Raw genomic sequence first — 23,848 nt, forward strand, 5'->3', positions numbered from 1 at the left:
AAATTCTGTGCTGTATTGCAATGCACCAAAAATAACTGATAGAGACATATCCTAATCCTAAAATACCCCAAGGCGTTCCATGAAAGTTCAAAATGTTGCAAAGGAAATGGTTGTCACAGTTGAATATCTTTTAAATTAACGTGTGTCCTGCTGTATTTTCAAAGAATCATTAGTTGTTGATCACTTCTTTAATTTAGAGATACTGCATAGGCCCATAAGTCCATGCCTCCCAAATACATTCATGTGACCAATTAACCTACTAACCCCATATGTCTTTGAAATGTAGGAAAAAATCCACAAGATACAGGGAGAATGTATAAAATCCTTTCAGTCAGTGCTGGATTTGAACCCAGGTCGTGCGTTGTGCTAACCACTACACTAACTGTTGATTTTGAAGGATTTGAAATCCACTCCATTTGGATGTGAAGTGCTCACACTGTTTTTGAGCCAAGCCCATGGTTTCAGTGAATTTGCACACTCCATTATAGTTGAAGATGTATTTTTTTAATTTAAAGGTAGCTTACTTGTTGATATTTAGTGCAGAAAATTATCCAAAGATCCTTTAAAGAGAGTTACTTGGACAAAGTTGGATGTCAAGACTTGGGAGATTTTTGGGAGGGTGACCATTCTTCGTTAAAATGGTTGGTGTTGAGGACTTGTTTGCAAGTGTAGAGGTGAAAAGAATAAGGCCGTGTCAGAATCCAGGTAACGAGAGGCATGACTGCCAATAAAGAAATGAAGAGAGGGTGGTTGGGGTGCGTTGGCAAGGGCCTAAATTGAATGAGTGAAGCAATCGGGCTGGTTGCAGAGCTGGGTTGCAAGGTGTGGCTTGGAAAGAAGTCAAAGATGAGATTAGACATTTAAAATGTAATAAATTACGGGATTAGGAGCTATCATTGAGCAGAACATAGTTAGGGATTAGGGTCCTGTCAACAGCACATTAGATAAGCAGAGGTTCAGTCTGAGGAGAGGATGTAAGGCTGGCTCTGGAATGATCATCTGCGGATAACGAGGGCTTTTCGAGAATTTCAGAGGCGGCGGCTGAAGATGGTGAGAAGCAAATTATTTTAGCAAGGTAGAAGTGGGTGGGAGTTTGGAAACGCAGCTTCAGGTCATATAGGTCACCAGGCTGCCAGATTTCTTAGGAAAAGATGATAAAACTGATGGTAAAAATGTGTTGTTTTATGGCTTCAGTTTGCCTGTGGATGGTGGAGGAAATCTTACTCTATCAAATAAGCAATCTGAAAGCAGAGGCAGAGCTTTCAATGGCATACGTAGTTCCCACATGTTTAATGTATGATTTAGAGTGCAGGGAACAATAGACCATTGCTCAGTAGACTGAAGTAGTTGCAGATTGCCCTTTTTATTTTGTGTTCATGATTTGGACTTGGGTCTATAGGGTCATAATTTCAAAATTGGCATATGACACAAAACCTGGGAATATAGTGATCAAGTGTGGACCATAACATCACAGTAGTCCGAGGAGCGCAGTGGTTCTTAAAGTGAGGTGGGGGGGGGGAGGGGGTTGGGGTGAGATGGTATTTGACCATTGAAGAATAGTGATGAATTTTGGAACAGATTTATAGAAGGTGACAGACACATAAAGGGAAGTTTACATGTCTAAGCTCCATAGATTTAAAAAAAAACATAAAGGTAAGGAAGGCAAGCAATTAAACTGCTGAAGTATGGCTATTTCTCAGACACACTCTTTCTCAAGAATGTCCAGTTCTTCGAGAGTATGAAGAGGAGAATAAGAGATCAGTAGTCTTGACTGCCCAGAGGGACCAGACACGGTGGTAGTTCCCCTTTGGGTTGATAGAGCAATGGTGAGATTAAATAGGTGCTCAAAATTGTCCAGTTTTGATGGAATGAATTGAGAGGTCTGTTTCCCACCATCAATAACAAAGAATTTAAAATAATTGTGATAAAATGACTTTGAGATCAGAATTTATTTGACTCTTGTTACACTTACTAGAGTTTGGTGCAGTGACAAATCAACTTATTCAGACTGAAGAATCCAAAAATATTGAACTGGGGTAATACTTTCAACATCACTGGTTAGCTACTCAGGACCAAACAGAACACGTTTCATTTTCAGTGGAGTTTTACTGAACTGTCATCAAATTGTACAGCATAGCACCAGGCAATTTAGCCAACCCTTCGACTCTGACCACTGGGCACCTTTTTGTATTAATCCCATCCTTCAGCCTTCTATGCCCATGTGATTCAAGTACTTTCTCAATATTCCTTCAATACTGTCAGTGATCCAGCTTTAACCATCATCTCAGGCAATGCATTCCAGGTATTCATAACTCTCTGGGTGAAGAAAGTCCCCTTCGCATCCTCTCGAAACACCGTGTCCCTTATCCTAAACCTATCTCATCTAGCTTTACCTCCCTCTCCTATGGGAAATGTTTCCTGCAGTTCACCCTATTTGTATCCATCATAATTTCTATGCCTTATTCCCAAAGCTTCCGACAAGGATGTTGGTTAACCCATCCTCTTGCACTATCCCTTCAACCAATAGAAGACCTATTCTTCTCTTCCTAAACCTCATGGAAAAGGAAGCATGCCAGAGATTACAACCTTTGAGATTCTGCTCTTTAAACAGCTATCTGCCACCATAAACTGAGGTGGCAGACCCTTATCCCTTCTCCTGCCAATGTCGTTGGTACCTCTCCTTACAACACAAAAGGGCTCCTACTGTGATGCCACTTTTTTCTTGCACTCTGGTAACTGATTATTTATTTTCTCTCTATTGTATTTATTATATCTTTTTAATATTTATTGCTTTTTTTCCACAAATAAAAATTTTGGTTTCTGTGAACATTGTACAATGCATGTGACAAGAAACTCATTGCTCCTGCACAAGGATCTCTGGCTGTTCACCCTCCTCTTTCAGGATGTCCTGCAACTGCCCGAGACATCATTGACTCCAGCACAGTCTACCTCAGAGGGCTTTTATTGCCCAGTCGTTAACTGTATTCTATGTTGAGACGATAGGAATCTGATTGGTACATCAACTTAAAGTGCAGGATCAGGCATGGCTTTATTGAACAGCAGAGTGAGCTTCAGGAAATGTATGTCCGATTATTATATGAGACCTTCTCCGATTCATCCCGGGACTATTTTACAAGCCCATTACGCTCCAGGCATGTGGATAGTGCAGAATTTCAATAACATAGCAGAAAATATTTTGGGTGCTCCCACTTCCTGCACTCCGTATGAATGAAGTGGCATGGAGAACTGTTAACAATTTTACATTACCCATAAGTCCTTGGAATACCTGAAAGCAACTCTGCAGTGAACTGGAATTCACTGTCTGTGTGTAAAGTAGACAGCCGACCCACCCCCTCCTCTTGACTCCGCCCCCATCAGTCCCAATATCAACCACCTTCCCCCAGATTCACCTGGAGACCTCTGTAAATACTGGCCGTTAGTTGTGCTTCTCACAAGTCTCCGAGTACTAGCGATCACGTTACAAACTCCACAGCAGTGAGTCACTCTTCAACTGCATTTATGCTCTAATGTGCACAGGAATGGTCGGCAGTAGCCTCACAGCAAAGACATTCACGCATGCAGTAGGATCAAAGAAAGCAGGAAAGGGGTGTGCAGCTAAATGCTCTTTGGCGTGATCAGCTTTGACATTCATGTTGGTACTACATCCATTTCCCAGTGATTCAGAATGATATGTTTTCTTTTTTTTCCAGCTGTGCAAGGTGCAGGTATTATTCTGAAAACTGTAGAAGTGACTTTACACAAAGAAGGCAATACATTTGGATTTGTGATAAGAGGTGAGGATGTCCATTTAGTAGTACATTGTAGCAGGCATTATTTCACCTTGTAACCCTTATTTGATGCTTGGTTTCATTGAGTCATTAAAAAAAATATATAAATATTGTTATGCCCCTTTTATACCTGTGTTTTTTGTTTTAAAATTCACAAAATATAACTGATATTCTCTTTATTTATTAATTTCACTTCGAACACTTATGAATTTCTCAACCCTGCACATCCTTTGATCTAATGTCGGCGTGGAAATGTGTTATGTCAAATGGCACATTGCACGCTGATTTATTACTGTGAAAATGGGGTGTTGGAGTTCACCGGGCTCTTACCATCCCATCAGAAATTGGTGATGCTCCGTAGATAGCCATGCTTGGTGCAAATTTTAATATTTATTCCCCCACCCACCCACCCCAGCACGTTGAGGCTGTTGTCATGACAACTGGTTTACAAGAAAAATCTGTATTTTGAGTTGCAGCATGAAGGAAACTAGATGGGTCTGATAGAATCAAGTTGATTTTATTAAAGAAAGAGTGTGATAAGATTGGGGAAAATTCATCTTATTTCTGAAAACCAATATTCATATTTGGGTGTTGCTGTGATTGGTACTGGCAGGCCAATTTTGCTCTTCTCAAGAGTCTTGCACCGTGGGTTATTTTTAGTGCATAATATGTGAAGTGCAAGTGAAAATATTCTATTACTCTCGAAGCAGTTAATCCTCAAGATAGTAGCAATATCTATGCAATCTTGAAGGTTGTATGGCAAGTTATGTATTACAGTGTGACATGAGTGGATTTATAACATTGTTTTGTAACTGTGTTTGTGACACCAATACTTATCTCCCAAAACAACGAGATCAGAAAGTTGAATCTGTGATTTTCTCCACTAATCCTGAAGAGTGCAAAGGTCTACATTTTTAAGAGACTGTAAACCAAAAGTACAATTCTTAAAAAAAGGGAATAAGACCCTGCTGGTGAAAAGAGTCTTTTAACTTGAAATGTTTACTTTATTTCTCTTTCCACACCTGGTGTCTGACCAGTTGAGTGTCCCCAAAATTTTCAACATTTGCTTCAAATTTCCAACATCTTCAGTTTTAGATTTACCAAAGTGGATTGATCTGGGCTTATTAAAATAAAACAAGTCGAGAAAGTGGTTGAAGAAAGCACATGGGGTTCTGAATTTTATAAATAGGTGCACACAGAGGGCTAAGAAAGATAGTTTTCTGATGGGAGAAGGGGAGGGAGTCATGGTGGGAGCGATCCCTACAGAAAGTGAAGAGGGGAGGAGAATGGGTGTCTGGCGGTGAGCTCCTGTTGTAGGTGGCAAAAATTGCAGAAGATAAGATGTTAGATGCAAAGGCAGGTGGGGTGCTGGGTAAGGATGAGGAGAGCCCTGTCTTTGTTATGTTTGCGGAGGGGAAGGAGCCAGAGCAGATGGGCAGGAAATAGAGGAGATATGGGTGGGAGTTGAGTTGACGGCAATAAAGGGAAAGCCAGATTTTCTGAAGGAGGAGGACATCTCAGATGTCCTGGAATGGAAGGCCTCATCCTGGGAGCAGCTGGAAGAATGGACAGAATCCTTAAAGGAGGATGGGTGGGAAAAGTGCAGTGACAGTTCATGGGTTTAGAAAAGATCATTCCACCTCCCTCCACCCCCCCTCCCCCACACACTTTATATTCATTTTCCACATTCCTGACAAAGGGAAACGATGACTGTATTTAACTTCCTGTAGATGCTGCCTGACTTCCGAGTTTCGCCAGAATCTTTTGTTGACTGCACCAAAGATCAGCCTTCAGGACACTGATTTGATCAGAGATTGAGTTGTGGGGCCCACACTTCTGAGGAACGAAGGGAAGGCTTTAGAGGGTACACTGAAGAGATTTACTCAAATGTTTCTACCAGTGAAGCACCTTGGTTTTGTGATTAAACTGGAGGGACTGCACTTATCCTTCATGGAACAAAATAGGTTGCGAGAAATATCTGAGATCATGAAGAGGAAAAGCAGCAGAGAGAGGAAACTGTTGGCCTTTGGGGCAGAACTTAGCAACACACACACAATTTGTTGGAGGAAACTCGGTCGAGCAGCATCATTGGGAGGAGAAAAATCCAACTTTGCAGGCCAAAAACCCCCTTCATCAGGACTTAGGATGGAAATGAGTAGCAAAGTAAATAACACGAGAAACATCTTTTAAATATTTTGAATGATTAGGGTTAGGTGGTAGAAGTGATGGTCAACTTAATTGTACCATTCAAGATGGAAGTGGATAATTATCTGAAAGAAAGAATGGCTGGACTCTGGCGAGCTGAGGGGAAAAATGAGACAAACAGGATTCTGCTGCAAGAAACAACGGAAGGGTAAATGTCACCAGTACATAAAAATAAGATTTCAAAACATTTTTATTCAATTAAGTGCAAAAGTCAAGTCTTATTCTCCAAGGGGGAAAAGGGATTTAAATTCACTCCGCCCCTCACAATCTAAAGGGCTCGCCAAACCTAGTCAATTTCATGGTGATAGATTTTCAGCTGTACATCGCAAGTTGCTCCCAGTGTGCCAGTGACTTGATTTTATTTTTAAAGTTGACAAAGGGATAAATATTGACTTGTAAACTGGCATAAGTTCCTGCTCTTTTATGGAATGGCACCAGTTTGAGACTGTAAGCAGGACCTCTTCCCACGGGTTGTACCTGCAACAGTGTAACATTCTTTCATTTCTCCACTGGCCAGGCCAAGTGGTGGGTTCACATCCCAGTGTGGAACTTGAACCTGCACCCTGATTACACAGAAGAAAAGGGTGCAAATTTTAGAAGCCTCACAGCCAGCATTTTTTTTATGTAAAGGCTGCAAAGCCAATCTTCTCCCTTGTCAATTAAGGGATTCATTAATGCTCCAAATCTACTGTAAATGCATTCTCTGCTATTTTATCTGCAGTGCACTGGCTTTTTACAGAGATTGTGGTACATTGGTTTCTACGGTTCTGAATTATTTAGTGAATGAGGAAATCTTCACAAGATTACATTTTCCCTTTGTGTTTCTCTTGGGCAGTTATTGATTGCCCTCTGATCTACAGTTACACAGATCACCATATCCTTCAGTAACTTGCTCAAGTGGGTATCTGCATCAGTGGGTGCTTGCAGGTTATTCAATCTTGGAAGCCTATGCTTTCCTAATTTTGGCCTTCCACACCACTAAACATGTTCTGTCTGCCAGGAATCTTGGTTAGCAGCATACTGTTCACCTTCCTCATCTTCTGGGGACAACTGTTAACTTGTAATCACGCTTAACATTAGTGAATTTGTTCCAGCCTTCATATCAGCCTTTGGACCTTGTGGACAGTATGTTTTTTTTTTAATTGAATCCATTTGGAGAGCTGAAGAATGGATATTGTTTAAGATTTTTTTCTTTCTCAGGAGGAACCCATGAAGACAGAAATAGATCTCGCCCAATTATCATAACATGTGTTAGACCTGGGGGACCAGCTGACAGGTAGAGTACTGACTGATTCAGCTTCATATGTTTGATTGGGTCTGGACACTACATCTCCCATCAAGCAGCTACCGGTCTCATGGGCTGCCTCTAACTGAGCTACATGTCACTCTTCCCCTGACTGCTGCCAATTACAGTCCACGTGCTGCCATTATTGCAAATGTGCTATGACCCATTTTTCCTGAGGGTTGCATCCTGATGCAGTTTCTTATGTGCTTCTTTTCCCAGGTACCTAATGCTCTTTTTAAGACTGCAGGGTATACAAAACCCATAGATATTTGTTGACATTTTTCATGAGGCAGCCAACCCATGTTGACTGTACTCTGTGATTCTTATTTGGCTCTTAAATTATTTGATTAAATGCCTGTGAATGTTAAAAACTAAGGTTCCTTTGAGTTCCGAGCATAGGAATCTCTTCCACGTTTTCCATGCACAGAAGGGTTAAAAGAATATTGAGTGACAGCAGATTAATATTCTATATCCATCTCCTATCTTCAATGCTTTGGAGAAACATGGTAAATTATACTGTGAGTATGGTTAGTGCAACGCTGTTAATGTGTATTCTCCCCGGTTGTGTGTGGGTTTCCTCCGTGTGCTCTGGTTTTCTCCCACCCTCTAAATAAATGTACAGGCGTTGTAGGTGTATTGGGTGTAATTGTGTGGCATGGGCTTGCGGGTTGGAAGAGCCTGCTGCGTATCTAAATTTATATTTAAATATAAACAGAACTGATAGGACTTGTCAGTAATTTGAGTAGATAAACAAATGTCAGTAGTCGCAATTAGAAAGGCATATCCAAAGCAAGTGTAAGTTGTGTTTAAAATGGAATGTTTTGAAACATTTTTTGGTCTCCTTTTTGCCTGTCCAAATATGATGCATTGAAAATGTATGTTTTAATGTGAGGAGAAACTGTAAAGAAATAACCATTGATATCTACGTAAGACAAAATAAATCCTCGAGACTAGCTAAAATGATTCCCTAATTCTGTCAGACAATGACTTAAAATGTAGGTGAGAACTATCAGCTGAAATTAAGAACTTGTCCTTTTACTTTATCTCAGACTCACCTCCTATCACAATACCTACTTTTGGTACATTGTGAAAAGACCAAATCTGTTTTATTCACATTTAATGCGACATCTAGGTTCCTGAATCAGTTGAGAAGGTACACGTTTCTGGGATGAAGGATTGAAGCAATAAGGTTAGTTGGAGGACAGAACAATATGATTGGGTAGATATTTCAAAGGGTCACGCGATCATGACCAAATTTGAATGGGCTACAAAAGGGAAATCCCCCATTAGCAGATGGTTTAGGAGCTAAGAGAAATGGATTTTAAATTTTTGTGAAAATAGAGAGGAAAATTATCTTTGTTCTATACATGGGATGTAGAATTCCTTGTTTGTGATAATAGTGGAAAGAACATTGATCAATGCTTTTGAAGGAGAATTGGGCAGGCACCTGTGGGAATAAAGGGCCATTGGGAAAGTGTGGGTATGGTTTGAGCAAAGTTGCTCCTCCAGGAGATGCCATGGACTCGATGGGCATAGCATTGAATTACATAACAGCAATACCGTAACAATGTTCAGCATCTGATGGCTCCTTGTGGTTATTGAACATGTTATTGAATGTGATGACATTCGCATTCAAAGAATCATGATTTAAAATTCTCACATTTATTGATTGGTAATAAGAAGAAAATGATCAGATAGACAGCATGAAAGAAGCCAATTGTTCACTCAGCATGCAACAATGTTCTTGACTGAATCTTGCCCAATCAATGCAATGCAGTTAATGGCTCAATCTTTGAATAAGCTTGTCTCTAAACTGTTACTTTTCTTTATTTGTCCTCCAGAGAAGGCACAATAAAGGTTGGAGACAGGCTGTTGAGTGTCGATGGTATTCGGCTGCATGGAACAAGTCACGCAGAAGCTATGAGCATTCTCAAACAGTGTGGGCAGGAAGCAACCCTCATAACTGAATATGATGTATCTGTTATGGGTATGTTGAGTTTCTGGGCAAGTTCTTGGTTTCCAGCAGGACTATCTCTTTTAAATATTATTTCTTTTTGAAGAGTCAATTTGTATCAGCTGCAGCTAACTGTGTTCTAATAAGAACCTGGCAAGTGAAATCCTATCATCTGTGGGTTCATTTATGAAGTGAACTATTTCTGGTTCTCTATTAAGTGAGCTTCTAGGTCAATCAATCTGTTCACTTCAGCATTCCTATGTTCTATTCAAATGGGAAATAGATGTTTCTAAAATTAATTGATAAAGTAAATCTGTTTTCATGTTACAATTTCACAGATTGATCACAACAGAAATTTTAACATCATTTATTTTGACGCAAAGGCATTTTCTAGTAAATGTTTTGTCAGTAATATTCCCATTCCATAAAAAGTTCACCTTGTATAATAAAATTTGACTTTTTAAAATTGCCTACAGTATTTGCAATTACAAATTACTTTTTATTAAATTCTATAGTTTTTGTTTATTCCCTTGTAAATGACATAATAAAGTCTTTAATTAATCTAGTTTCTCATAAAATCAGCTTTGAAAACACGACTTGTAAACTTACCTTCATGGCTTAATTACAGCTCCATGTGTCACTTATTTTGTCAGATTCTGTGGCAAATGCTTCTGGCCCACTGATGGTGGAAGTGGCGAAAACCCCTGGTTCTAGTTTGGGCATTGCTTTAACTACCTCACTGTACTGTAACAAGCAAGTCCTCATGATAGACAAAATAAAGGCGGCCAGCATTGCTGACAGGTATGCACACGTGTTAAAGTGATACACCTGTAGATCACCTAGTTCTGATCCAAAGTACTTGTATATAAACTCTTTCAAGAGTTAACCAGGCATAATATCCTGTAAATCTGGTGATATGAGCAAAACATTGGGGGAAAGCAGTTAGAAGCAGTGCACAACTAAATAATGATATCCATTTAAGTCAAAACAAATCCTTGAGACTAATTAAAACAAATTGTTTAAATGAATCAGAATTTATTGTCATGAACCTGTCATTAAATTAGTTATTTTGCAGCAGCGCCACGGGCAAACATTTATTCAGGTACACGATCCTTTATCCGGACATCTAAAATCCGGAAAGCTCCAAAATCTGGTAAGTGGGGAGAGAGGCGGCTGGCGCTTGAGGGAGGCGGCCGCGGGACCGGTGCTTGGGGGAGGTGGCCGGGTGGCCAGCGCTTGGGGGATACGGCCGGGCGGCCAGCGCTTGGGGGAGGCAGCCGAGGGACCAGCGCTTGGGGGAGGCAGCTGATGCTTGGGGGAGGCAGCTGATGCTGGGGGAGGCGGCCGAGGGATCGGCACTTGGGGAGGCGGCTGGGCGACGGGCGCTTGGGGGAGGCAGCCGAGGGACCGGTGCTTGGGGAAGACAGCCGGGCAACTGGAATAGGGTGGGGGCGGATACGGCAACACAATTCAGGTGAGCTTTCCGAAATTTGGAAATATCCGAAATACAGAACACGCTGTCCCCCAAGGATTCCGGGTAAAGGATCGTGTACCTGTATAAACCACCTTACAAAATAAACAAAAAATACTGCAAGAAAAAGACAGTGTAAAGCAGTGTCTGTGGCTCATTCGGGAAAGAGAGGATGCCTTCATACAATAACATAAAATTCAACAAATAACCATGGACATCTTTTGAGTGTTTTGGAACCATTTTCACCACTTCCAAATCGTATTGCATTTTCCACTTCCTTCCTGTGTGCTCATTTTATAAAGAGACTTGTTTTATTCCTATCGATGGGGATGAGTAAGACCCAGAGTGGGTTCAGGAAAGATTTAGTATATTAATAAACACCTGATGCATTTATGGAAAGGTTTATGGTTCCCACATTGGCCTCTCCATAATTCTCAAAACCTGGAAGCACAGCATCCTCAATCCCAAAGGAGAAGAAGGAAGCTTAGTCCACTGGAACTTTTTGGCCTGAATCCCAAAGTGCTTTGAGGTGCACAGTAATGTTCCAGCCAACTTTGTCACCATGTGGTACCTGTTATTAGCCATGCAATGAGCCTCCCAGTTTTGATGATCACATTTCAGGCAATGGTCAAGACCAGGCTCCTGCCAAAGGAACTGAGATGGGGTGAAGGTGGCAGGGGACAGATGGGTGCATTGAGAAATCAATTGGAAGCTGTTCCATTTCATTGTAATTTGGTAATATTTTGGAACTTTGATCTGTTTATTTTTTTGTTGTTTGCACATCACAACCAAATGAAATCTTTGGTGTAAATTTAGATTTTCATTTTAGAACATAATTTACCAGTGTAGAATTCAGGGAACATCTGTGCTTGCTATTTTTGAGACTGCTTTGTCCACTTAAGTTATGCCTGTGATCTAACGTGTTTGTGTGCCTGCAGATGTGGGGCTTTGCATGTTGGAGATCACATACTTTCGATTGATGGCACCAGCATGGAGTATTGCACATTGGCTGAGGCAACACAGCTATTAGCTAGTACCTCTGAACAAGTCAAGTTGGAGCTGCTTCCATATCACCAAACACGATTTGCTCTGAAGGGACCAGAACACGGTGAGTGTCGACAGATTTGTTTGTGCAGAATATTTGCTGGATATGAATGCTGACAACATAATACTGATAAACAATTGAACCACAAGGTTGAGCTGGCATCTTTTTCATCCTTATGCTGGAGATGACTTTTCAATAGCACTATGAACTATTATTTCCCATAACATCCATTCTTTATCAAACAGTGACATTCATCCCATTTGTTCCAATTCAGTGTCACACAAGAGTAGCCTATCTGATCCTACTCTCAGCCCTCTCAACTTAACCCTGTAAATTCCTTCCTTTCCGATACACTTCCACCAACATTTTGAATTCTGCTATTGAATCTACTTCTACCTCTTGCTTTTGGCAGTAAATCCCAGACAACAACCACTCAACAAGAATGAAATTGTTTTATTTTAAAACCATACCACCAGATTTCAGATTTATTGTCAGAGTGGATAAATTGCATCACATACAACCTTGGGATTGTTAATTGGGAGGGAATCCAGTGAGAGTAGTTTCCTGGATCTCTGTCTGTCCCTATTACAATAAACACAGTTGATTTCACCTGGTAAACCAGAAGCCTGCAGATGCTGAAAACCTGGAGCAGAGTTTGGGTCAGAAATGTCTATTTCTTTCCATGAATGCTGTCTGATGTGCCAAATTCCTCGGGGTTTATTTGTGTATTGTTCCAGTTGATGACACCTCCAAGTTTTGTGTGATCTGTGGATCTGAAAATTGTGCACTGTATACTCAAGTCCAAATCATTAGTTAGCATTAAGAAAAGCAGTTGTCCTAGTACCAATCCTTGGAAACTCTTGTGTACCTTTCCTTGCATTTCCAAAGCAACCTTCATCTACTTCCAGGAGTCCTGTTCCTTACCCAGTTTGCTACACAAATTGCTGTAGCTTTAATGACAAACGAATAATATTGCAAACATTTTTCAGAAGTCCTTGCATACCACATCAACCATATGTCCTTCATTAATCCTCCATTAAAGAGCTCTATCAAGTTAATTGTACATGATTTACCTTTAAAATATCTACACTGTTTATAAAAACACATCTACATTTGTCCAAATTAAAACTAGCTTTGTCCTGGATTCTAACATGTTCCCCTCCTCAAAGTTTCCTTGTCTGTCATTTTTAATCCCTGATATTGTGTCTTTGAACAAGAATTAACATTTGTAATTTCCTAGTCCTCAGGTACCACCTCAGAATCTTGAGATGTTTGAAATACTGTGGTTAAGCCTTCCCAAATTCTTTCCTTCCCTGGAAACATAGGATGGATCCCATCTTATCTAATCAGAGCACACGCTCTACTCTGGTTGCTGCCATCAGGAAAGAGGTATAGATGCCACAAGATTCTCACCACCAGGTTCAGGAACAGCTGCTCCCCCTTCACCATCAGACTCCTCAACAACAAACTCAAACAGGGACTCATTTAAGGACTCGTACTTGTGCACTTCATTGATTTTTAAAATTCTCTCTTTATTGTGCAGGCAGTTTTTTTACATTTGTTATCTATTTACAGTTCTTTGTTTACATATATATATATATACACACACACACACACACACACACATATATATATATAAATACACACACACACACACACACACACACACACACACACACACACACACATATATATATATATATGTGTGTGTATGTATATATATATGTGTGTGTGTGTGTGTGTGTGTGTGTGCTGTGTACATTTTTTTCCACTACCAGTAAGTGATAATTCTGCTTCGCCCAGATAAAAAGAATCTCAGGGTTGTAAGTGATATCATGTATGTACTCTGACAATAAATCCGAAATCTAACATCAACCCTTCTGGACCATGCGCCATGCACCATTAGCGTTTCTCGTGCTCATCCTTATCAATGTAAAACCAATCTAGAATCTCAGGGTCTTGCCACGAATCATAACTTTGAAGTTACTGGCTGTATTGTTTTCTAAATGAGAATGACTTCTGTTTTTGAAAACTGATGTCCCTGCTTCCTGCTGGTCAGTACTGCAGGAAAGATGGCTGATTTAAGTGGCGGAGCATCCTGAAGTCCTTGATTTGCCACTCCAGGATTTTTTTTTCCCCAAGCCCTCTCTGATCTTTGGTGAAAGTTTGTAACTAAACATCTAAGTTCCAAGATAAACAGCATAGGATAGATGGAACTGTATCTAAATGATAGGCATCTTTCCCCACTAATAATAACTTTCCTGATTGCATCTTTGTCATATTTTATATTTTCTTGTACTATAAAATGCCCATTTGGCCTACGTGGGCTCACGAGGCATCACATCAATCTCATTTCTCCATACTCCCTCCCCTTCACCCCACTCACTTTCTTTTGTACAACATATTCTATTCGCCATCAACTCCCTGCTACCCACTAACCGTGGCAATTTCCAGCAGCCACTTAACCTTTCAACAGGTTTTCGGGGTGTGGAAGGAAGCGGGAGTACCTGCAGGGAGTTAGTATTGACACAGGCAGGGCCTACAAATTCCACACTGTCAGCACCCAAAGTTAGAATCTAACCTGTGTCGCTGAAATCAAAGCTGTTAACCTGTATCATTAGGTACCACACTGTGCATCAAACTCTAAACTGGTCCATTGAATGCCTCAGAAAACCTTATGATAATTATTGATTTTGGGGATTTGTTGCAGTTGGTCCCTTGGTTATGGTATTTGCTTTTGTGTAGTTGTTTTGGATGCAAATAGGTACATTGACTGGTTCTACACAGCCATTGGAGCAGTGCCTTTCGATCAAAGAATTGATCCCTTCGGGCATAACCACAACACTGGATTTTACTTTAATTAAACCCTGATCACCAACGTAGGGATGTAAAGTCTCCAAATATCATGGTTCTTTTTTGGGAGGGGGAACAAACGATAATATGGTATAAATTATATGACAAGAACAATAAGTAAAATAGCATTTTTGTGTAATTTTCAGCTTGCCAGTTGAGTTGGGGAAAATGATTCTGAGTGGGAGTGGAGCTGGGAGCTGGCAGATTTCATTTGTGCAGTCTGACAGCTCTACTCATGCAAAGTAGGAATTGTAACACTTTTTTAAATCGCTGCCTTGGGACTTAGCACATTGTACAGCTGGATAATAAAATATTCTATTCTTTATACCACCTCCTTCAGGGGTGAACTAGTATAAGAGGGACATGGGATATTTTCTACATTTCCCCTTGAACAATTACATAACATTCTTTTGTGAATTCCACAGAAATTAGGGCAATTTCTGGGCACGTGATCCATTATTAATTATGTTCCAATTATCTGTCTGGCTTGTTACACTGGACAATGAACATTTTGCTTCCTGAACACTTTTGGGTTATTTTATGGATTTTGGGCTGCTGATCACGAAAATCACCTTAAAAAAATGTTGTGTCACATAACCTATTTTTGTGATTTCCTGTCTTATTTTAAGTCTACTACTATATTGCCCACAAAGCGAGCTATTTTGGTCAGTCTGAGCACACACTCAGTGCAGAGGCTTTGCAAATGTTGTCTTCGGCTTGGAAGCCATTTAAAGATTTGTTGAGAGTTTTCTTGGCAACTACAGAGTACCAAACTACATCCAGCTGATTGACAACATGCTTCAAGCAGATAAAACCATGAGGTGCAACATGTCATTGAAAATTCATTTTATGCATTCACACTCGGATATCTTCCCTGCTGATCTTGGTGCAGTCAGTGATGAACATGGTGAAAGGTTTCACCAGGACATTACGACCATGGAAAAGTGGTATCAGGGCAACTGAAATCCATCAGTGCTGGCCGACTATTGTTGGACACTGACACAAGAGGCATCACTGACCCTTAGATGCTGAGTACCAATTAAAATTAGCAGCAAAACATTTTTAGAACTTACACAATGTTTCAACATCATAATGCAATTAAACATGCTAAATGCAATAAAAGTTAATTTAATGTTTCTCCAACATCCTACGTGATACAGCAAAACTGAAATTCTCTTTGTGTTCAGGTTGAAATATCATAATCCCCATTTTTTTTTCAGGAAGCAAACCTTTTCAAAAAAAAAAATTGTTGTCCAGTGTTATCAGTCCTTAGGGGAACCAAATCCATTTTTGATCAAATCAGTCAAAATAAAGCTGAAAATTATTAAACACATTTGATGAGAGAAAAATATGCAAAACAAATGCTAACATTTTAAATATGGTTTCTCATTCATTGTATCTTGCAAAGTATTGGCTGGTATATATGATCTTGAATGAATGAGAAAAAGTTGTACGGGATTTAAAATGTAATCGGTAACTAGTGCCTGAGGAGGTTTTGTCAGACTCCCATCATGCCTGTGGGGTGACTGCAAAACATTTTGAGAAATGATGTGAACTTTCACATTGGCTGTTCTTTGGGTAGTTCCAGCAATCTGATGGGACACCTGGTGAATACCCAGCAGAATGTCGCCTTGTGAGCCAATGGAAAATGGGCTATTTTAGTGGGTGAGGGAAAAGGTTGTCATTCTTTCTGCTGCTCTTTCTTCTGTTAGACATTGCAATGTATAATTCTTCTGTCTTTCCCTCTTTTCTGCTCCATTCTGTCTGTCTTTGCGTGCGGTTTCCATCATCCTTCATGTGGACAGTCAGGGTTCAGAGGAGCAGCAGACAACTTGCCTGGGATACCTGTGGAAGCAACAACAGCAACCTCCTCACCTACCAGCCCTATAACACCTACCACCCTGACCAATGCAGGATGGCGAGCTCGAAATGCCAGAAACCTCCTCAAAACAATCTCCGTAATGTTCTCTATTTTTTTTCCTCCTGTCCTTTTCACCACCTAATTTCTGTCCCGTGTTTTGTTTGCATGGGTTGAAGTTACTAATCAATTAAGGTGATTGGCCATGATATGGTATAAATGTTTGAGGATTAACATTTAATGTTTAATATACAGTTAGTGTAATGCTGTTTATATGATTGAGTTTTGCTAATGCGGACATTTGAACCAGTCCACGGCAGTGCTGAGGTAGAAGGCCACTGCTTTACTTCCATCAGTTTGGCTGCCTTTTTGATTTCCCTGAATTAGTCAGTCAGGAAAGATCATACATTGGATGGCACAGTACTTCCATGATTAGAGTGCTGGCTCACAGTGCCAAAGACCCAGGTTCAATCCTGATATTGAGTAGAGCTTGCACATACGCCCTTTGACCACGTGCATTTCCTCCAGGTTTCCTCCCACATCCCCAATGCATGCAGGTAGGTTTAAATTGTCTCTAAAATGCAGGTGAATGTTGGAATCCAGGGTGAGGTTGATTAAAATTTTAAAATAATGGGATTAATATAGTATTAGTGTAAAATGGGTGGTTGGTGCAGAAGGGCCTTTTGCTGGGCTGAATCTCCCTTTGACTCTATATCCTGGTATGAAGAGAAAATGGGTGGCAGGTGGAGAAGGGAGGAAGGTGTTGTGAGAACAACTGGATGATGGGAGCTTAAACAAGAATTTTGTCCACACCAATACAAGATTTTCTAATTGATAGTGGCATTTTGAAAATTGTGGCATTGTTTTCAAATAATGGAGTAAAGGATAGCAGATAAATGACAAGCTGGTGCATCGGTGAACAATTACTGATCTATAATTTTCTTTCCAGTATGGTTCGCTCTGCTTCAGAAATTCTCCTGTTCAGCAACATGACCTTGAATCACAGAGTTCTGTGCACATGTTAGTCACAGACACTTTAATATCTTGTATTTATGCATGGAACGTACAAGCCAAGATCATGCAACCCCTAACAGTAAACCATGATGCAAGTCTGGCAGAACACGCTTCTCTCTTCTTCCTGTCATTGCCCTGGCTACGGGAGAATTATGGTCATGTTCTTCATTTTCATGGCATTGCATTGACTACAAGTGAGCTACAGAGAATTCTGACTTTCTCAATGAGCCAGTGAAAACGTGTCCAAAAACAACAGTTGTTAATCAACATCTTTGTGCTTGTATATTAGTAGTTTATTTTGCACACCTTCCTCAAGCCTTGTCGTTCAGCAGAAAGCAGTGTAACAGGGCAGGGCATTAACATCCCAGGTTGTGTTGAAAATTTAAGCCCAAAGACAGTTGATTGCAAGGAAGGAGGTTAGAATACGGAAAGCCAGTCCCACTTAAAAAAGTAGAAGTTGCGACTGAAGTGATTGATTCCAAATTCAAGTTTTATTCAAATCATTGAAGAGGCCGCAATGTGAGCAGTTTCTGGTCTCCCAGAAGCAGGAAAGATATCAATAAGATAAGAGTGCAAGAAGATTTACTAAGATGTTGCTGGGTCTTCAGGAGTTGAGTTACTGGGAAAGTTTAAACAAGCTCGGACTACTTGGAAAGAAGATGAATGAGGGGAGACTTAATAGAGGTTTATAAAATTGTGAGGGGTATCGACAGAATTGATGTGAGTAGGATGTTTCCTCTTAAATTTGGGGAGATAAATACGAGAGGTGATAGCTTTAAGCTGAAAGGGGAGAGGTATAAGGGGAACATAAGGGGAAAGTTTTCACAGAGAGTGGTGGGAGTGTGGAATGAGCTGCCTTCTGGTGTAGTGAATGCAGATTTGATCTTGAGTTGTAAAAATAAATTGAATAAATACACGGATAGGAGAGGACTGGAGGGTTATGGAATGAGAGTAGGTCAGTGGGACTAGCTAGTTTCATTGGTCGGCACAGACCGGAAGGGTCAAATAGCCTGTTTTACTGTGCTGTAATGTTCTATGGTATGGGAGCAGGAAAAGACCACTGGGTTAGTCCAGGATACCAGTGATGTAGTTGAGGAACTTCTAACAGCAACGATGCGATATTCTGATGTGCCGATGCATTTTCTAACTGAGAAATAAAAATATTGCACAAGTATCTGAGGGAAGAATTAGTCTTTGGTCGACAGCACTAAATGCGCATTAGTTGCCTGTTGGAATTATCTTCATGCATTTTATCAAATGACCGGGATCCAAATGTGCAGAAGTGGCCAATCCTCCTGTATCACAGAATTATCAAGCTGTGAAGCACAGGGAGGAGGTTTTTCAGCCTGAATGGGCCATAAATTAGCTCTTCAGATTAAATCCTCTTCCAATCTCTTTGCTGTGTTCTTGTCAGTTGCAGCTCTTCATGTTCTGATGGGTCTCAGAAAGGGAACTGCAGTCTCCATTATTTTTAGTTTAAAGTAATTTCTCTCGTCCAATAATGAGCTATCTTAAAGTTGCTGATGCAATTGTCCCTCCTATTTATCCTGTCCTTGAGTCTCAAGTATCATAAATCTCAGAGGAGGATCAGCCAGTCCTTTGTCTGTAGGCACTTTGGAAGAGGATGTGAGTTATTCCACCCTCCCACTTACATTATACCTCCTTATTTTCATATTTCAGTCGTGTTTGCTTCTCCTGTTCTCTTTTGAAAATGAATGTTAGTCCTGTTTTCATTAACCTACCAGCCAGTGCATTCCAGATCTTAATTCCTTTGGATAGAAAAAAGTTTATTATGCCTTCACTACTTGGAAACATTTAGAACATTGCAATGTAATCTGCTCTTGATCTTCTCTGCTCCAAGGAGAGCAGCCCTTGCCTTCTGCAGTCAATCTGCATAGTTGAAATCACTCTTGTTTGTCTCTCCTACACCATAAAGACTGAACCTTTCCTCCGTGTGAAACTAGTCGCAGTAGCCCAACTGAGCCAAAGTGATTATTTTTTGAAGACTTGCTGTCTTTTGTGTCAAATCCCTCAACTTGCAAACCTTGGCTTTATTGACAGTTTTGTTAAAATCCTATCTCTGTCGAAGATTTGTGTAGTAATTCTACTTGTGCCTTTGTTCTTGAAACCCTGTCAAAATTGTGCAAGTTAACTATGTCTCTTATCATGCTTCCTGTTTAAAAAAAAAACGCTCTTATAACTCAGTTGAATTTTATCTGCTGCCATTATTCTCTTTCCAATTTTCTACACTTCCAAAACTCAACACTTTGCGAAGTTGTGCCCAGTGCCATCCATCAAAATTCCAAATCATTAATGCCTTTTAACAACAGCATGTTAAACTTGGGGGGGACACTAAATTTGGGAAGGCACAGTCAGTGAAGTGGTTAGCACAATGTTATTGCTGCGCCAGTGACCCAGGTTCAAATCTATTGCTAACTGTGAAGAGTTTTTACCTTCTCCATGTGTCTGCATGGGGCTCCTCTGGGTGCTCCGGATCCTCCCACATTCCAAAGATGCATTGATCTATTTGGGCAACATGGACCTGTGGGCCAGAAGGGCCTGTTACCATGCTGTCTCTCTAAGTATAAAAATAATAAGTTGAATTAAAAATTAAAATGAATACTTCCTACCTTTCTGAGCAGCTATTGCTCACCAAACATGTGTGTTCCATTTGTGAGACAGTTACTATAGCTGTTCATCAATCCAGATGAATCATGAGGAAGTTAAATATTCTCTGGATTACTGGTTCTGAAAGTTTTCCCACCACCCCCATGTTAAACTACCAAACCCCCAACCTGGCTCCATCAAGCCTCTCTTGTCTAGTTCCACATCACTTCCAGCCCCTGTTTCACCCCACTCTCTTCTCCTGCCTTTCTTCCCTCTACACTGATGCAGGGACTTGACCTGAACCATCAACCATCCCTCTGCCTCCACAGATGTTGCCTGACTGCTGAGTTCCTCCTATACTTTGTTTTTTGACCAAGGAATATATCGTTATTCCGCAGAAATCAGTCGTCGCCAGATATAATTCTTTTCCTTATTGGATATGGATTTCCCTGAGGTTCAGTTTAAGGAATTGTTGATATTTGCCAGGTTTATACTTAATATCCATCTGATTTCTGCCACCATTCAGAAAGTTTGAAAATTATTGTTTGACATTTCTCCACTGACATCCTATGGAAGTCTGGTTGTTGGGCTGACTCACGCATGGCTTTCTTTCACGTTGAGATGTCCACTCACCAAAGCCCCTCACGTCACCATGACTCACCAGCTGAGCCTTGACAATGAGCTTCAGCAAGCTGTTGAGCAACAGAAGGTATCACAGCAAAGACAATGCTGTGAAGAGCTCTGAGCCACACTCTCACATCCTCCCTGCCGGGCTAACCTGCTAGTGGTTGGTAAAACCAAGTCAATTGCCAAAGATGCAGAGTTTGCAGTGTGTCACTTTCATCACAAACTTGCCACCAGTGGATAATTGAGTTGTTGATGCCCCTGGCATATTTGGCTCAGCTACCCAGTGAGCTATCACACTGCATCTATTTATCTTCTTGGTTCAGACATTAAAAAGCTGCAAACAAGAATGCATAATGCAACCACCTTTTTGGTGAAAGAAAAAGAGATTGCATTATTCCATCCTTGACTTAATCATGGCTGATTGAAAAACCTGAAAGTTTTAAATTAGAGTAAGACTAGCAATTTGGAGGCTGCTCCACCATTCCATTTGTTCCACCTGAATTCCTTTCTCCCACCCAATCCAGTCCACAGGAAGTTGCATGCTTCCAATATGTTTTGTGGCCAGTTTCTAAGCAGATTAGAAACTGCCAGCTGTGTGGCAGGTAACTTTTGATGCCCCAAACCCGAGTGATTGTTCAGCCTTTCTGATTTTTGTTTTTCCAGCTGCTCTGGTGTCGACATCATTTCCTCCTACCTCCATGAGTGCATATAGCCTGAGCTCCCTGAATATGGGGACCCTACCTCGCAACCTATATCCAACAAGCCCACGAGGAACATTGATGAGACGGAAGTTAAAGAAGAAAGACTACAGGAGCTCTTGTATGTGGCAGGTCCAGTGTAAAAAAAAATTACTGGTGAAAATACTGCACAGAGAATACCATAAACTACCCTGTGGCTGGTCAAATCTTTCAATTTTTATATCTGATTTAGTTCAGCACAGATTAATTCTGATGCCCTTCTGTTGATTGTTCAAACAAATATCAGGTACAATTTAACTGAGAGGCACCTACACAGAAACCGGTTGTAAATCTGTCTGAAATGTTTATTACATTTTGAGTGCAACAAAACACAGCATTGACCTGCTGTTTACTTGTGAGATGTGTTGGTAAGACTTTTTAAAAATTTTATAGCCATTTTGACGTGCTTGAAAAAAAGATTTACAAGCCAATTGATTAAAAACATTTTGGGTTGTGAAAAGAATATCTATAATTCTACCAATTGGATTTGGTTTATTTGCTAATCTGGTGACATCATGTTTGAAGCTCGAATGGTGTTCCAGTAAAAACAAATACAGCAGACCAAATTGTAGGTGATGGGAAAGGAACTGGGTAGTATGAGATACAGCAGATTGTACGTTAGTTTGGCTCTTTATATGCACAAAAGGTTAAGCTCAACATGGTTAGGTTGGACCGATAGTCATGTTCTTGTTTTAAACATAGTAGATTTAGTTCTAGGAATATGAGTTAACTTTCTTATTATTTTCTGATGCACCATATTTTCAAAGAAGCTTATAAGTATAATACTATTATAAAGGGAGAGATTGAGTATTTCTCAAAGCAGATATTCTGAGTTACATTCGTTGAATTCTGTTCCATACACTGATCTAGAAGTAACGTAGACTATTGTCTGTCTTTCAGTGTCTTTAGCCTCCAGTACGGTCGGTTCTGCAGGCCAGATTGTCCACACAGAAACAGCAGAAGTAGTTCTAACCAGTGACCAAATCGTGGGGTTTGGAATTCAGCTCCAGGGAGGTGTTTTTGCCACAGAGACTTTGTCTTCTCCACCACTAATTGCATACATTGAACCTGACAGCCCAGCAGAAAGGTGAGTGCCTTGAGAGTTTTAGCTGTGAAATGCTTTCTGCAAACAGTCTATCCAGCTTGAAAATCATGAAATGTACAATTCATTAGCGGATGTTGCTTGAGAAAAATTGTCAAATTCAAGAATGCTCCATGGTTTATCTCTGTGTTAAGTACCAGGATGCACCTCTTCTATTTATCAATCTCAATTGGAAAGCTATAATGATGGGGGGGGGGGGGGGTGGGGTAGGTGGCAAGATGGCGTAGAGGGAAGATGTGCAGTTCCACCTTTCCCCAGTTAGACATTAATACCCGATTTAAAAACCTGTAAAAGTTGTTAAAAATATTATATACAGACTTTGGAATAGCGGAGGATTGAAATGGCTACAAACGTGAAGAAATCAAAAACTCAGTTACTGAAGAAATTACCCTATAAAAGTGTTGAAGAATTGAGGCCTACCTACCAAGTTGAAGCCACGGAGTTGTCGACTGGAGTTCCCAAGCCTCAAAGGACCCCTGCTCGGCTGAGTGCGATCGGTGCCGGTTCTGTGATGAGCTCGGTCGACCCTGACTCACGCCCCCGTGAGCCGGGCGCGTGGGCAGATCGGCCAAGTGGGGACAGATGCACAAGTCTGCAGTAATGCCTGGTGGTCTAGGGTCGCGCAGTGTAGTGTCGGAGGACGCACCTGTGCAGTCGGTGACTCTTCCGGGCATGCATGATGCGTTGCGAGTTCGAGATTTATTAGAGAAGGTGTGGGCTGTGGGGGAACCCGAAAGACAGCGGGCTGACAAGGTCGGCATGCTGTTGATGGGTATCCAGACCCGCAGCCACACTGGAAGAGGAACCATTGTGACAAAAAAGGAGGAGAGCCCAGCGCTATTGGAATCAACACAGGAAGAATATATGGGGACTGGAGCCAGAGAAGGTAGGCCTCAAGGGGAAGTGATGGAACCTGGACTGGATTCTGTGTTTACAATATTGGAAGGGAGTGCTCATCAATGCAGATGTCTACTCAGATAAATCAAGGATTTATGGAAGTGAAAACTAAAATGAACAATATGTGTGAAGAGATGACCTCTATGAAGAAAGATATGACTGTAGTTAAAAGTGATGTTAGTAGATGTATAAAAACAGTGAACACTGTACAGGATAATTTTTTTAAAATTGAAGAAGCTTTTTTTGATTTAAGAACCAAGTAGATCATAATAGAGAAAAAGTGGAGGAATCTTTCGTGGATTGGGGGATTCAGAAGAAGGAATTACTGAAGAAGATTGACTCATTAGAGAATCAAGGTCGAAGAAATAATGTAAAAATTGTAGGTCTCCCAGAAGATATGGAAGG

At 40.7% G+C, this 23,848-nt stretch overlaps 1 protein-coding gene across 3 annotated transcripts in view; it reads left to right on the top strand.

The window, feature by feature from the left end:
- grip1 (glutamate receptor interacting protein 1) overlaps positions 1 to 23,848 on the top strand; it is a 305,651-nt gene that overhangs the window by 214,731 nt on the left and 67,072 nt on the right. For 2 of the 3 annotated variants that reach the window (XM_069903990.1, XM_069903991.1), the window contains exons 5-11: positions 3,711 to 3,794; positions 7,194 to 7,269; positions 9,120 to 9,265; positions 9,886 to 10,033; positions 11,642 to 11,811; positions 21,371 to 21,526; positions 22,345 to 22,531. In XM_069903990.1, coding sequence (XP_069760091.1) covers positions 3,711 to 3,794; positions 7,194 to 7,269; positions 9,120 to 9,265; positions 9,886 to 10,033; positions 11,642 to 11,811; positions 21,371 to 21,526; positions 22,345 to 22,531 — 967 coding nt within the window. Of the gene's footprint in view, positions 1 to 3,710; positions 3,795 to 7,193; positions 7,270 to 9,119; positions 9,266 to 9,885; positions 10,034 to 11,641; positions 11,812 to 16,406; positions 16,560 to 21,370; positions 21,527 to 22,344; positions 22,532 to 23,848 lie in introns of all 3 variants that reach the window. The other variant, XM_069903992.1, reaches the window with a different exon arrangement.

Source organism: Narcine bancroftii, chromosome 11 (assembly GCF_036971445.1).
Source record: "Narcine bancroftii isolate sNarBan1 chromosome 11, sNarBan1.hap1, whole genome shotgun sequence".
Lineage (NCBI taxonomy): Eukaryota > Metazoa > Chordata > Chondrichthyes > Torpediniformes > Narcinidae > Narcine > Narcine bancroftii.